The 15650-nt window shown below is 39.9% G+C and overlaps 1 protein-coding gene across 4 annotated transcripts in view; it reads right to left on the minus strand.

Annotated features, from left to right (window-relative positions):
* The window catches only part of myrip (myosin VIIA and Rab interacting protein), a 196546-nt gene that overhangs the window by 39409 nt on the left and 141487 nt on the right, over positions 1-15650 (minus strand). For all 4 annotated transcript variants that reach the window (XM_008115546.3, XM_008115547.3, XM_062957474.1 and 1 more), the window contains 3 exons: positions 15503-15583; positions 13015-13167; positions 323-500 (listed from right to left, as the gene is read on the minus strand). In XM_008115546.3, the coding sequence (XP_008113753.1) occupies positions 323-500; positions 13015-13167; positions 15503-15583 (412 nt within the window). The remainder of the gene's footprint in view (positions 1-322; positions 501-13014; positions 13168-15502; positions 15584-15650) is intronic.

A 15650-nucleotide genomic window follows, 5' to 3' on the forward strand; every position in this document is an offset into this window, starting at 1 on the left:
AATTTCTTCAATTGGTTTATGAATACTTTATACTTTGTATGTATGAATCAGGTACTTTAATTGTGTACGGTAGTTGGTACTGGAGAAAATATTTGCACACTGAACGCAAAGTTTGACAAAAATGAAAGTCAGAATCATTTGCAGAAATGCTCCCCATCTCTGCTCAGTCAAAAATAGTTCAGATGTTTCAAAACCAGATAATTTTCCATTACTTTGTGATGGTACCATGCCTTAACTTCTTTCCCTCCCTTGATTCACTCTACAGACCTAGATTATTTTTTACAGAATTAAGCAGTATTGGGGAGGTATTACTATCTTTTACTTGGTTCATTTAATCGATCCACACTCTTCCAGCTGGGCAATGCAGACAGCCTGTGGTCTTTTTGGGACCTGACTGGGGCTTTTGGTTGTTTCCAGAGAGACTCAGACACAGAAGAGGCAAGGTCCACATCTCTGCTTGAGGCTTCTTCGGTAGTCAGTGAGAATGCCGACTGTGACCTCTGTTACAGAAAAGCATAGAGAACAACTTCATTAGCAGAAGACAACAATGGAAATATCCAAGGTTAATTACCTGCAAAAGCAATACTTTGATAAAGAGGTAAAGATCGCTCAATAGGAAGAATTATTAATATAATATCACTAGTCCAATTTTAAAATGTGAATTTTGTTATCTACATATTGCCAGTCCCATTGAGAAAGGCAGGAAGTCATATGTGGAGGACATATAGGGATCCTAGTTGTTTTGGTCTATACGGTACTTTCGTTATCATTGATTATGCTGGCTACTAGCAGCTAGGACCTTTGGAGAGTCAGCAATTCCCCCTGCCTTCTATGTAGCACTCTACAGCAAGTTGCAACCAAAATCAGATTGTTACATAGACAACCGTGGGTCCCAACTCCAAACGAAATCCACTTAGCTCAGTGTTGGGGGTCATAAAAATTGGCAACACTAAAAAGTTGTTGAACACCACCTAGATATTTACACAAATCTGTTAGCAATGACATGCCATACTTACAGTAGTATCTGCAAAAATTGCTTCAACTGCACTTCAAAAAAGGAAAATCAGTCTGTTTAACAAGCTTTGCAAATGCTGATTTACCTTAATCAGTAAATGATCGATTTATACTTATTTATATACCTAGGGTCATGAAAAAAATTATTAGGCAGAAAGAGGTCATGTTTGGAAACGTTTAAGAAGCCTCGACATAAATAATAGTGATTAAAGGGGGGGGGGGATCTTGGAGTTAACAAAAACCAGGTTCATCCTTTTTTTGTTTTTCAAGCCTGATAAGGAATTTCCTTAAGGTTGTATGTGGGTCTGTCTGCCAGTATTTCTAAAAACCAAATGAAGTACATAGTTGTTTATCCTGATCACCAGCATGCAGCACCCTGACACATCCTTCTCTCTTCCTCAAGGCTCATCAAGGATTTTCTCACACTGCATGAGGTTAATTATCTAAGTTCCTCAGTGTTCTTTTATTTGGCTATATTAATTCACCAAGTAATTATGAACATGATGTAAGAAGCTGCAGGCATATTGATGGGGGTTGAGGAAAATGGAGAAAATCCAACTAGAACTGCAATTCGCAACATATCCTCAGAAATTTCTACACAAAACATAACTTATATAAAATGTTATGATTATATAAAAATCATACCACTGTGGTCAGATTCGCATTAATTTATATTTACCCAGATAACAGAAAGAAGATGGTAATCAAGAAAACTCTGTGTCTTAGGTCTGTACTATAAAGCTGCATAGAACAAAACAGTGTACTTTTCCCCCTCAGTATATACCAACATGATCCTCTTCTTGTCTTATCTTCCATTGAACTCCCTGGAGGATTTCTATAATACTCAAGACCAGTTAATTATGCCAATAAAATGGATAGATATAAGTAGTCTTCCCTATAATTTTATTTTATCTACATCCAATTGTATCTTCTCAATCTTACTTAAGAATGTCAGAAAAACAGATTACTGCATTATTTCATCACAAAGGGATCTGTTACCTATATAAAAAAGTGAGCTGTGTGTATTTGCTGTCATTGTATTGTGACTAACAAGCTCTACATGTTTATTTTCCTGATGCTTTATACTGAGCTAAGAGAAACAGCCTTACTTTCCTAAGGCATAGTCTCCAGGCAGTATGCATAGTCCTTTTAAGAACAGTATCCTGGGCCTCTTACACAATTATGACACTCTGATCCCACTTTATTTATAAGGGGCCACAGTAGCAGAGTGGTTAAAACTGAAAGCTGCAGGAATTCTGCTGACTGGAGGGTTAGCAGTTTGAAGCCGCAGGTCAAGGTGAGCTCCCAGCTGTCAGACCTAGCTTTTGCCTACCTAGCAGTTCGAAAGCATGTAATGTGAGTAGATCAATAGGTACCGCCTTGGTGGAGAGGTAAAAGGGCGCTCCATGCAGACATGCCAGCAACGATCAGAGAAAGTATATTGGCAACAGGCTCCTCGGCATGGAACAAGAGTACCTCCCCATGGCCGGAGTTGAGCATCGCCTTCAGACGGCAGATATACACTAGTTGTGCCTTTTTAAATAATGTTTTAGTCCCAGTAAAAATATGGGCTGCTAGATTTTGATTAAAATAATCTTTTGCTTTGTATAATAGGAAAAAGACAGGTTTCTAACAAAATGTCTTCTGATTAACATAGTTAACTGTAATTAACAGATTCAGTGTAGGGGCACCACCAATTTTCATTGTCATCATTAAATATTTGTAAAAGTACACAAGAGGTTCTAAGTGCTATATATAGATAAAAGCGTTGTGCCAACAGGTTGCCAGCCAGGAGAAGAAAGAATAAAAATACTGTATCCAATTAAGGACTCTTCTGAATGTTCAGAAGAATCCCATTGTGCAAACCTCCTGGGAGACCACTTCGAAAGACAGGTGAGAGTGATTTCCATATGACTGAAGTGAAAGCCATTCTATTTCAAAACCTCTTTTCTGTTTAAAACACATGCTCTTTCAGGTTCTAGGGAGAGTAATGGTATATAATCTTTAACTGATATATTTGTTTTTGTTGTACATCAAGCTTCTAAAACACAAGAGAACACAAACACACTTTATGCCATTAACACCCTGAAGTAATAAACTCCAGGAGAACTGGATTGTGTGATTCTTCAAAAAAAGACAGACTGGGAATTTAGCCTCCCCTTTTACCTTTTAAGTAGGAGTACCAATACTAAGTATCTCAATTAAGTTCATCATTGTACTAAAATACAACCAGAAGAATGTCTGTATGGGTTTAAAGGCCATGGACAAGACTGCACTACCTGCATCTTTAGCCTACCATATATACAGTGTTTCCCAGAAATAAGACATACCCATAAAATAAGCTGTAGAAGGATTTCTAAGCATTTGCGCAATATAAGCCATACCCCAAAAATAAAAATTTTAAAAAGGCATTTAAAAAGGCTAGAAATGGTATTACATTTCTCACCACTCACTGGATTGACTACTACATTGATCTTTTTAAATATTTTATCTACTATATTTAAATTCCATCACAACAAAGGCACTACTCAAATAAGGCAAACACAACAGGGTTTTATATTTCATACTTGGTTTTGTATGGCAACTATCTGTGGTTTAACTTTCAACTCTGGATTTTACTCCCATGTGCCTATATAGAATGAACCTGCCACTATATATTTTAATTTTAAATATGCTCATAATATGTATGAAGTGCATATTTCATTATGAAACAGAATGATTCAGTTGTCTTAGCATTGAAATACTACTGGGCAGATTTAGTTACGGCTTGATATAGTAGGAGGGAAAATATGAAAGATAATGTTAAGAGGCATTTGTAGAATTAGGCAATGCAATTCAGTAGAAAAGGCTACATTTGGTCAGTGTTTTGTCCAGGAGTTACCTGGAACCTTTGGTCTCGTGATTACATTTCCTTCAACTATTCAGTTTGTCAGGAGTAATAGAAGAGTGTCTCTTTTATTCTCCAACTATGATGATTAACCTTGTTTTCTTCCAAATCTCATACTAACACCCAGAAGGATCCTATGGTCAATGACATTAATAGTCACCAAGTGTTCGATAAGAACCAACATGAACACATTCATCCTGTTCAGTTCCCAGTGTAAACTGTCAACCAAGGTGGTCAAAGCCTACATTTAATCAATTTTAAAATAAAGTATTGCAAGTATTATAACTGCAGCATAGTTTTCAAAATGTGTAACATAAATACATTTAAAGCAACACCCCCCCCCCCATTTTTTTGGCCTACCCTGCCAATCTTTTCCTTCTCAACTGATTTATTTCCATTGCTTCCTGCAGTGAAAAGCCTACCTCAGCAGGTGGCAGCAGAAGCAAGCACATGGTTTCCTGTATGTATTATTTATAATCTAAGCCAAAGTGTTATAGTAAACCTGCTTGAATCAAGAAAATAATATTATCTTGGGAATTGCTAAACAGAATTAAAAGAAGAAGCAAAAACAGGTAGTTTCATCGGGCAAAGCGTGTTCTTATTTCAAAAGGGAGGGGAATCAACCACATAAGTATCTTGTGAGCAATGAGCTGTTGCATGCTGACTGGTGATGTTATTAAAGAAGAACTTCAGTTAAGTTCTTCTGTCTCTCACACTTTTGCTTGATGACATTTCTTGTTATGTACAAAGGAGAAGGTGCATGTTGTCAAGATGAATTCCAAAACAAAAAGTCAACAAAGAATGGGCTGTACTATTTGCCATTCTGGCAGAAATAGAATACAGCAAGCAATGGAAGTAGGTAGTCAGAAGTACTGGATGTAAAAAAGGTGAAAGTCCAAAGACATAAGCAGGTTAATCTGCAGGAAACTGGCAATCTGGAGTTATTGCTCTAATTCCTTTGCAGAGGACTTAATTTGTTGTGTGCCTTCTAAGACATATGTCAATGCTCTTCTCCCAAAAGTTTATTCTCTGTTCTTAGGCCACCTCTTTTGCTTAGGACTGATCTGATTGTGAAGACATGATTTCTAAAACTAAAAGTTTCTAGGAAATTGCCAGCAGAGTCTGAAATTGTGATCAAGAAAAATTCCTTCTGAAAAGATGGAAGGGTAATTCTTGCTTCACATGTTGTTATTTCTGCCAAAAAACTTCCCAACTGGCTGCTGCTAGAAACAGGCAAGACAGAAACTAGCTCCCATTTTAAGTATCATGTCCTGTTGCTGTATAAGTATCTGAGCCTTGCTATCTGACCACCCTCACTTCCAAGAGAAAATCTGAGATATATCTACATCATCACTGCCCGCCTTCCAAATGGCAATGCCTTTGGCCCTTTCATACTGAGAAGAACTATATCATGGCAAAGGCCCAATTAAGTGTAGAATGGAAAGCTGAGGGATAATCTCAGGCACTTATGAAATAGAATATAAAACGTTTTTTCATGACAGTAATCCATCTGAATAGACAATATAATCAGGCAATGTACCTCTAGCTCATGAAAAAGGTAAAATACTACAAAGGAGTGCTTTAACAAGATGAAACACACCGCTGGGTTTTAAAAATGCACAAGCATGAAACAGGCTTAAAACTGAAAACATGTGTTCTTGTTGTGTCTTTCTCTGAGACAGCAGCAACAAGGGTGTTTGGAGAACAGATTGGTTTAAGGCAGTGGTTCTCATCCTGTGTGTCCCCAGATATTTTGGCCTTCCATTCCCAGAAATCCTAACAGCTGCTAAACTGGCTGGGATTTCTTGGAATTGTAGGCCAAGACACCTGGGGACCCACAGGCTGAGAACCACTGGTTTAGGAGATGCTGCCACAGACAATCAGCCTGTGCATATAAGGCAGATGGCAGTGTTTATCTCTGTGAAAAAGCACCCAAGTCACCTCAAAGATTCTGCCCTGTTTATCAAAATACATTATCATTTATACATGAAATCAATGTATTCAAAATACAAGCTTGTCATTTATACATGAAATCAATGTATTCATGACTATATATATGGCAGCTAAAGATGCAGGTAGTGTGGTCTTTTCTTTGCATGGCCTTTAGACCCATATAGGTGGGTATGACACTGCACGAATATTCTATGAAACATCTCCAGGGGCTTGTCTACACAGCATTAAAACATGGACTCATCTTGAATTCACTTCTGGTTGTCCCCATGATGTTTCTCTCTGTTTGATAAGCACTGTGTGTTAAACAGGATTGATCTGATTTAGCCCCATGTTAGTCAAAGTTGTGGGATGTTCTGGAGTTTGCTTCAAACTTCAATGTAACCCCAAGCCTTTTGAGCAGTGTGGATAGCACGATTTGGACAGCTCCAGTATATATACAGGGCACCACCCATTTCTTTTCTTGTTCTCATTAATGCAGGAAAAGGAGAAGGTAGATAGAGTCTTTTTTGCCACTGTCACCAGCACCCTCCTTCTTAGAATCATAGAATCATAGAGTTGGAAGAGACCTCATGGGCCATCCAGTCCAACCCCCTGCAAGAGGCAGGAAATCACATTCAAAGCACCCCCGACAGATGGCCATCCAGCCTCTGCTAAAAAGCCTCTAAAGAAAGAGCCTCCACCACAGCTCTCACAGTGAGGAAGTTTTTCCTGATGTTCAGGTGGAATCTCCTTTCCTGTAGTTTAAAGCCATTGTTCCGCATCCTAGTCTCCAGGACAGTAGAAAACAAGCTCCCTCCCTCCTCCCTATGATTTCCCCTCACATATTTATACATGGCTATCATGTCTCCTTTCAGCCTTCTCTTCTGCAGGCTAAACATGCCCAGCTCTTTAAGCCACTCCTCATAGGGCTTGTTCTCCAGATCGTTGATCATTTTAGTTGCCCTCCCTTGGACACATTCCAGCTTGTCAACATCTCCCTTCACTTGCAGTGCCCAGAATTGGACACAGTATTCCAGGTGTGGTCTGACCAAGGCAGAATAGAGGGGTAGCATGACTTCCCTGGATCTAGACGCTACACCCCTATTGATGCAGGCCAAAATCCCATTGGCCTTTTTAGCTGCCACATCACATTGCTGGCTCATGTTAAACTTGGAAGACTCCAAGGTGTTTTTCACATGTACTGCTGTCAAGCCAGGCGTCCCCCATTCTTTATCTTTGTATTCCATTTTTCCTGCCTAAGTAGAGTATCTTGCATTTGTCCTTTACTGATCATGCATGGGCCTCTGCTGATGCCAGACTAGGACACCAATGACAGATGGGATCAAATGGAGTTCTGGGGCTGCTTGACAGCAGCAATGGCAGGACAGATGGTGAGGTGATGGTCCAGTCGAGTTGATGTGGTCCCAACCCAGCTGGAAAGTATAGATTTTGAGCCAACACCAATATGGACTTGGAAGGGTGCCTGAGGCCATCTCTGTGGCTGACCGGGAGAAATTCTGCTTCAAACTGGCCCAAATTTACTGACCATTGTACAACTGTCCCAGGAATCAACACTTATGTTTGTTTCAACTAAGAGAGAGGGAAAATTAGCATGTCTTTACTGATTAATGTCATGTTAGAAGCAATGGCAAATATATACCTTTATCCTTGGCTACATGGATGAGCTTGTGGATTCATGCACATGCTTTCTACTCCATGGAGTCTCAGCCGAAAAAGACACTTAAGACTAAGTCTTAAGTGTTGCAGAATACTTATTTTTAGAGAAAGAAAATATTCAAAACTGTTAGAAATAAGAAGCCTTTTAAGCATAATGATTCCACATAAAAGGGATGTGAAGATACATTTGCATGGCAGATGGTTGAACTGGGTGGCTCTCATGATCTCTTCTAACTCTATGATTCCCCAGATAAATCAATTAATATTCCTGGAACACTGGGCTTCTCATTTTTCTGTGTTACCAAGGCTTCTGTAACAATGTTCTGAACTAATGTTATTTATAATTGCTATAAAATAAACATCACCATTACAAGAGAAGAATAGGCTATATACCAGGGGTCCCCAAACTACGGCCCGCGGGCCACATGCGGCCCGTCGGAGCTATTTATCCGGCCCGCGGGGCGGTAGCTCCCTCCTCCTCTGCCAATTAAGGTGTGTGTGGCAAGGAGAAAGAGGAAAAGCCCTTTCCCTTCTCCCTCGCCCCACGTGCACCTTTTCTGCTGCCACTGCCGCCGAGGAAGGAGCATGCAGGGCGAGCGAGGAGGCAGGGAAGTTGAGTGTCTTTCTCGCCTCGCTCGCCCTGCGCACTCCTTTCCCGCCGCCGCTGTCGAGGAAGGAGTGCGCGGGGCGAGCGAGGAGAGAAAGCCACTCACCTTCCCTGCCTCCTCGCTCGCCCTGCGCTCTCCTTTCCCGCCGCTGCCGCTGAAGAAGGAGTGCGCAGGGCGAGCAAGGAGGCAGGGAAGGCGAGTGCCTTTCTCGCCTCGCTCGCCCCGCGCACTCCTTTCCCGCCGCCGCTGCTGTCGAGGGAGGAGTGCGCGGGGCGAGCGAGGAGACAAAGCCACTCACCTTCCCTGCCTCCTCGCTCGCCCTGTGCGCTCCTTTCCCGCTGCTGCCGCTGAAGAAGGAGCGCGCAGGGCGAGCGAGGAGGCAGGGAAGGCGAGTGCCTTTCTTGCCTGCTCGCCCCGCGCACTCCTTTCCCGCCGCCGCTGCTGTCGAGGGAGGAGTGCGCGGGGCGAGCGAGGAGACAAAGCCACTCACCTTCCCTGCCTCCTCGCTCGCCCTGTGCGCTCCTTTCCCGCTGCTGCCGCTGAAGAAGGAGCGCGCAGGGCGAGCGAGGAGGCAGGGAAGGCGAGTGCCTTTCTTGCCTGCTCGCCCCGCGCACTCCTTTCCCGCCGCCGCTGCTGTCGAGGGAGGAGTGCGCGGGGCGAGCGAGGAGAAAAAGCCACTCACCTTCCCTGCCTCCTCGCTCGCCCTGCGCGCTCCTTTCCCGCCGCTGCCGCCGTGCACTCCTTCCTCGACTATCATTACTATCATTGTATGACACAGCAAACAAGATAGATATGTTGGATTTCGTATCACAAAATCACAAGTCGAACACTTCCCAAGTGTCTAGGACTGTGTGATGTATTATTATTATTATTATTATTATTATTATTATTATTATTATTATTATTATATTATGACACAGCAAACAAGATAGATATGTTGGATTTCGTATCACAAAATCACAAGTCGAACACTTCCCATGTGTCTAGGACTGTGTCATGTATTTTCGGATGATGTGTGCAGATCCCATTATTATTATTATTATTATTATTGAGTGACTGTCAGGGGTGCTTTGATTATGTTTTGTTGCACAAAAGCAAAAGGGGTTTGGACTAGATGGCCCAAGGGGTCTCTTCCAACCCTCTTTATTATTTTGATGATGATGATGATGATGATGATGATGATTAACATTGAGGCTGTATTTGTTCCCTTTTTGTTTGTTTTTTTACTTCATAATAAGATATGTGCAGTGTGCATAGGAATTTGTTCATAGTTTAAAAAAAACACTATAGTTCGGCCCTCCAACGGTCTGAGGGACCGTGAATTGGCCCCCTGTTTAAAAAGTTTGGGGACCCCTGCTATATACTGTAGTTTAAATAAACATAAATGTATGTTTGTTGTATTTTATCTTACACCATTAGTAATCTCAATGGTTCCACTCCTAGTTTCACAGAAATCAAGCAGGCCTGCAACTAATTGATTTTTTAGAAAAATGTGTATTCAAAACAGACATATTCCTATCCATTTACAGATATTCCCATTTGAATTCATAGTGTGCACACTTCCAAAGTTGCTGAATTCAAGCTTAACTGGATGTTTCTTTCTGTTTCACAGTCAATGGCATTAAAATGTCCATTAATGTAAATGACCTATTACTCAACAGAACATCTTATGCTAAGTTAGTGTGCTATATCAGGTTGTGTGAAGTTACAACTAATGAATACAGCTTGAGCATCCAAAACTAATAAAGTTTTTATAATGAAGTTAGTATGTAATTATTTGCAGCCTATAATTATTCATAAAATATCTAATGGGCCAGTCAATAGAAAATAAATGTGTGGAATAAATACACTGCTTATGGGCAGGCTTTGACTTGAGCTCTGCTAAGTACCATCATTAATGCAAGTAGACAAGTACTTTTGTGCAAGATTCACACAGAGAGGACTACAGTTAAAACCTGGAAATATTTACAAAACATATGTTAACCATATTATAACGAACACCAATAAATTAGATATTGTAATGGATCTGGATAATCTGCAATATAATCGAGCTAATACTTACACCTGCTATGCTGACGTCAATCATCTTTAAAACTAAGCAGTTTGGAAGAAAAGGTTGTGTTCTAAGAGCAAATATAAATGCATGCTTTGGGGATGTTTTCCATGCCTAAAAACACAGTTGACATTTGCACTGGCAATGTTAATTTTGAAGAGAATTTACCTCTCAAATGCAAACAGTTCATAACATTTTATATTTCTCTACATAACCTCTCTCAGCTGAAAGCTTTTAAGTGCTTTAGATTGGTGACCTGTTATGTTCTGCAAAACACTGAAGAAATGTGTTATTCAAATTATTTTGCAGGGGGTAAATGAGGCAATGAATATCTGGAGTAATGCTTGAATCAATCAATATGGAAAAAATCTTCATGGTTATCAAGCCAGATATGACAGGCAAGCTAAATAGTAAGATCACTTATGACCCACACAGTATTCATCTAGGCACATAAAGAAGGGAATGGGCTAGTCCTGCCTATCTAGTTCTCAGTTCTGTTACTCTCATGTGAAGAGCAATGCATCTGATCAGAAGACTGAATAGAATACTTTTCCCCCTAATAAAGCTACTTTCCCCATGATCAACAAGAACAACAAAAGGGTCTTCAAATGTAAGGAGAGCATCAATGCATTTGGAAAGCTCTGCCATTCATGATAATCCCTTTTTGAGTGAGGAAAAGAGAACTAAAGACAGAGGAGACAATATTAGTATATTCCTTTCTTTGTGTTTTGATACAGAATGTGACTATATAACAACTGTATAATACTTTTATTTCAGACTGTACATGAACTCTACAGTTATAGTAGTTTGATGCCACTTTAATTGCCATAGTGTTTTCCTGGGTACACTTACACTGTAGGATTAATGCATTTTGACATCACTTTAACTGACATGGCTCAGTGCTATGGAATTGCAAGAGCTGTAGTTTCACAAGGTCTTAAGCCTTCTCTTTTAAAGAACACTGGTACCTCACTAAACCTCAAAGGATTCCACAGCATAGAGCAATGGCATATAAAGTGGTGTCAAATTGCATTAATTCTACTGTGTTGATAAACACCAGTTGTATCTTGAAATTTGGATCTCTGTTGAGAGTTCTTGGGCTCAGTTCAGGGCACCTCAGAACTGTAGCAAAAGATACGAAGTATCTAATGAAGCTACACAGGATTTCACAGATGACTGTCAAGGTGTATCAGTCTACTGCAATAATACTGCACAGACTCAGTCATACATTTATGGGAAAGAAGCTGTTGCCATCTCAGGTTCAAGAGAGTTGCTCTAATGTATACCAGCAGCTAAGAGTCTATAGTCTTTATTAGTAAGTCAAACTAGACCTGGTACACTAATGAAAATCTGATCTCACAAGTTTGCTTTGTGCATAGTTTAAACTAGCAATGTATTTTAATAGCACTTTCCTTGCTTTATTTCTTTGTCCTTGTTCTTGGCACTGGTTTTATGAAGCTCTTTGGTTCCCATCCTTGTCTTCTCTTGATGTGTTGCACTCAGAATAGCATCCATCACAGCAAATCACAGCATACTCCTTTCAAACACCCCTTTGACAGTAAAACCCTACAGGGTTCAAACTTTTATATGCTCTTGTGCACACAGACACACAGAAGAGCACATAACTAAAAATAGCTTGCCAAATACCTCAACGAAGCACTCTCCTAGTATGAGAGATTTTTAATCAGGCTGTTAAAGTCTCAAGGTATCTGACAGTGTGTTGAATTATTGTTTGACAGAAAGAAGGCTAATAAATATATGTACAATCTGGAATATGGGAAATTGACAACTTACTAAAGATTTCTATTGGCCTATAAATAATGATAGTTTTAAAACTGTGTTTTGATTACTTTCTCTCCTCTACAATATGTCAAAGTAGGACTAATCCCTACATATGATTTTTCTCTATTTTATGTCAGAATAAGTTATTATGGCTTCCCACTGAAATGTGATCATTAAGTTCTCCAAGACTTTGTTCATAATTTATCAGCCTATTCTGAAAAATGACCTCAGGAGCCCCAATGCATGGTTTATCATGATAATATACAGGATCTCTGAAAATTATTATTACAATTTCCATTCTATATACAGTTAATATTGTAAAGATAATATTCAAACATCCTGTACTTGCCTTCCTATACGTTGACAAAAGAACTATATAAGCAACAAAATGTTTTTTTAAAACACACACTCCCCCTCCCCCTTTCCCCCCTTATTCCTACAGCATGTCACCTTTTCTTCTTGCTTGTCAGTTCTGAAATTGTCTAGCGGCATCTACAGTCTTTATATTTAGAAAACAACCCAAAGGATGTGAGAATAGTCTTAAATATGATATATAAGTGGTGCTCTATGAGTGTTAAATTTATGTGGTGAAAACAAGCAAAGAAGAAATTTCAAAAGTCAACATTTTAAATCAAATGTTCAATTGACACCTGAAAAGCTGAGAAAAGAGAGTGAAATAAAGAATAGTGAAACAAGAATAACATATCAGTTCTGAAAGAAGTATTTTGCAAAAAAAACCCCTAATTTTTGTAGAAGTCAGATTAATGAGTTCTTGTCAGTAACAAACTCTTTATCCTCAGATATGAATACACAACCTGCCACTGCTGCTCAATTTCTTCACCATTAAGCACTACTGCACTATTTGGTTGTTTCCCATTATTGGTTTATGAGAAAAATTGGGATAGAACTCATCACCCTTTGAACAAAACAACATTTGGGTTCTGGAATGCAACCCAGTTTTATTATCATTCAAACTTCCAACTTCCACATATGTCCCTTGTCTCTACATGCCCCTTTCTCCATGCAGCTTGAATGGCAAAATTACACATGTTATGACTTACCCATAATGTGTATGATCCCCTACGACTCCCCGGGAAAGTCAACATGCTCTGATCTGAGAGAGTAACAGATGTTGGGCCACTGCTGCTTCTGGATTGTGGCCAGTCAGTTCCAGCCTCCACTTGCTCAGTTTTGTTCTTCTGCTTTCTTATAATCTGCAGCAAATTGAAAAGGAAAAAAAGATAGTTGTAAATCATTACCTCTGGAGTCACACCAGTCTGACTTGGAGTCCTCAGGATGGGAAACTGAACCATTAGTATTGCCTGTCACTTTCATCCTAGCTTCTAAAAGCTTTGGCGGCCCACTTATATTTCTCTCATTATCTGGATCTGCTAAACGTAATGAAGAGCCTCAGGAGAAAAAGATAGGCTTCTTTTTTGTCCGCAAAGATATTGCATCTCATCCCCCAAAATTAACCAAATGAGCACCGAGTCTTATATGAAACATAAGAAAAGAGGTGTAACTTTAGCTGTTTGGGGCATGCTATGATTGTACAGACTTATTCAGAAAAAATGGTAGAAATATTTTATGAAAGTAATAAAGAAGCTGCTATTTCCTTTGTGAATTTAATATAACAAGGTAAATACAGCCAGGATGATGGGGTGGGTTTGAGCGGTGGATTATGATTCTAGGGAACCAGGTTGGAATTGCCATTTGAGCATTGAAACTCACTGGTAACGTTGGGCAAATCACTCTCTCTCAGCCACAGAGGAACGAACACACAACCCCCCTCTGAACAAATTTTGCCAAGGAAACCCTGTGATGGGTTAATCTTAGGGTTGAAAAAATTGGACAAAAGCTGAAAGCATACATCAATAAAAACAGCAGTAGCAGTTCTGGAAGAATCCATATAGTTGTGTAATTTTGTTTGGTATTAAACCATCTGCCTTATCATACTATAGCCAAGATATGGTAATCATTTTCTTCGTGCTTCTCAATTATTCTCATATGTTATGATAGAGAGATTTCACTTTTGGATACTTCACTTTACATCTCTGTGAGAGTGTGAGGAAGACAGAGGGCCCCACCGCTGGGGAAAAGAAAGCATACTCCCTTAATCCAATGAAATTAAGGGAATATCTGAATAGATACAAGACATGTTGATGAACATTAGCTGACTGATTGTGAGGGTGTGGAGGAAGTGTAGGGCTGGAGAAAGATAAAAAGGAAAGTCATGAAGAAGGAGGAAAGGAAGAAGACACTTGAACTTTTCTGTGAAGGGACAGCAATAAAAGGACTCTTGTGAGTACCTTAAAAGTCTGTCTGCTTTTGCTTGAAGATTGTTATCCTGTGCTTACCTTACCACACAGCAGAGGAAAAGCTTTCGACATGCATGCTAATGCTTCTGCTGTTCCTCTTCCAAGGGCAGAGGAAAAAACTCCCACAATCTCCTTTAGGGTTTTGCATGTAATGCCTGCTGAAGCTCAACTGTATGTCACTTTATAGCAGTGGTTCCCAACCTTTGGACCTCCAGGTGTTTTAGACTTCAACTCCCACAGTTCCTAACAGCTGGTAAACTGGCTGAGATGTCTGGGAGTTGAAGTCCAAAATACATGGAGCCCCAAAGGTTGAGAACCACTGCTTTACAACGATGAACCTGCAATGGTTCCCATAAACAGCCAAAATGTATATGAAGATATTTGGAAACAGAGGTGGAAAAATCTTTATGAACTTCATCCATCATCTAGGGAAAGAGTTACAGGAGCAGCATGCTGGCTGGCTGAAATACATGGGAGTTGTTGTCCAAAACATGGAGTGCAGCAGGGTTGGCTTCCTCTGATGATATCTTATTTCTTCTTCTTACCGATACTATTGTTGTTCACAACTTACAGTATCTTGACATAAATCAATCTTCCCCCTATTGTTCATGGGCATGCAATTTCTGTAGCTAGGTTCAGTGATTTTCACCTGCCACTGTATTTCCAAATCTCTCATTACCTATTTTTGCTCTGTAAGCTAGTGCCACTCAGGAATGCTCAAAGATCATGGGAATTGGATTCTTATGCAGCAATTTTTATACGAGAAAAGGAAACCCAAAGAAAATTAGGGAATCTATCTTGTTTGTCCTCCAAGTAACAAAATAAGTTCAAAGACAATTTTATTAGAGGAGACAGAAACAGAAAGACTTGGAATTACTACAGAATTATTTATCTTTAGGCTTTGGCAGCTTCAGCTCGGGTATATTACAGAGGAAGCAAGGCCAATTTTTATGAGGTCACAAAGCTGGGATTGTGTAACAACCAAGAGAATGAGCTGAGGACTGAGAATTTCCTCCCTCATCAAAAGCGGCCTAATGCAACTCTTGTCTCTCAGTCTAGGAAGACAGTACCTTTCACTGGCAACCGTTGATCAAAATGAAGGGATTGTTTTACAGATCACTGAGAAACCATATGCCAAGTTCTACACAAACACCAATTATTGTTAAAATGTTTCTATGCATTATCATTCCAAGCAGTAAATTCATCCAGAAGGGAAGCTCTTGAGTCATACCTTCTGGACGATGGTGGTAGCAAGTTCTTCAATGAGCTCTTCCTTATGGTCTCGCAAGTAACGAGCTTCATTTTGTTTGTCCTGTAGAAAAGGTTGAACAGATTGGCATTCACACACTTATTTATGTGCAGTTAAAATGTCTCAATAT

Source organism: Anolis carolinensis, chromosome 6 (genome assembly GCF_035594765.1).
Source record: "Anolis carolinensis isolate JA03-04 chromosome 6, rAnoCar3.1.pri, whole genome shotgun sequence".
NCBI classification, from domain to species: domain Eukaryota; kingdom Metazoa; phylum Chordata; class Lepidosauria; order Squamata; family Dactyloidae; genus Anolis; species Anolis carolinensis.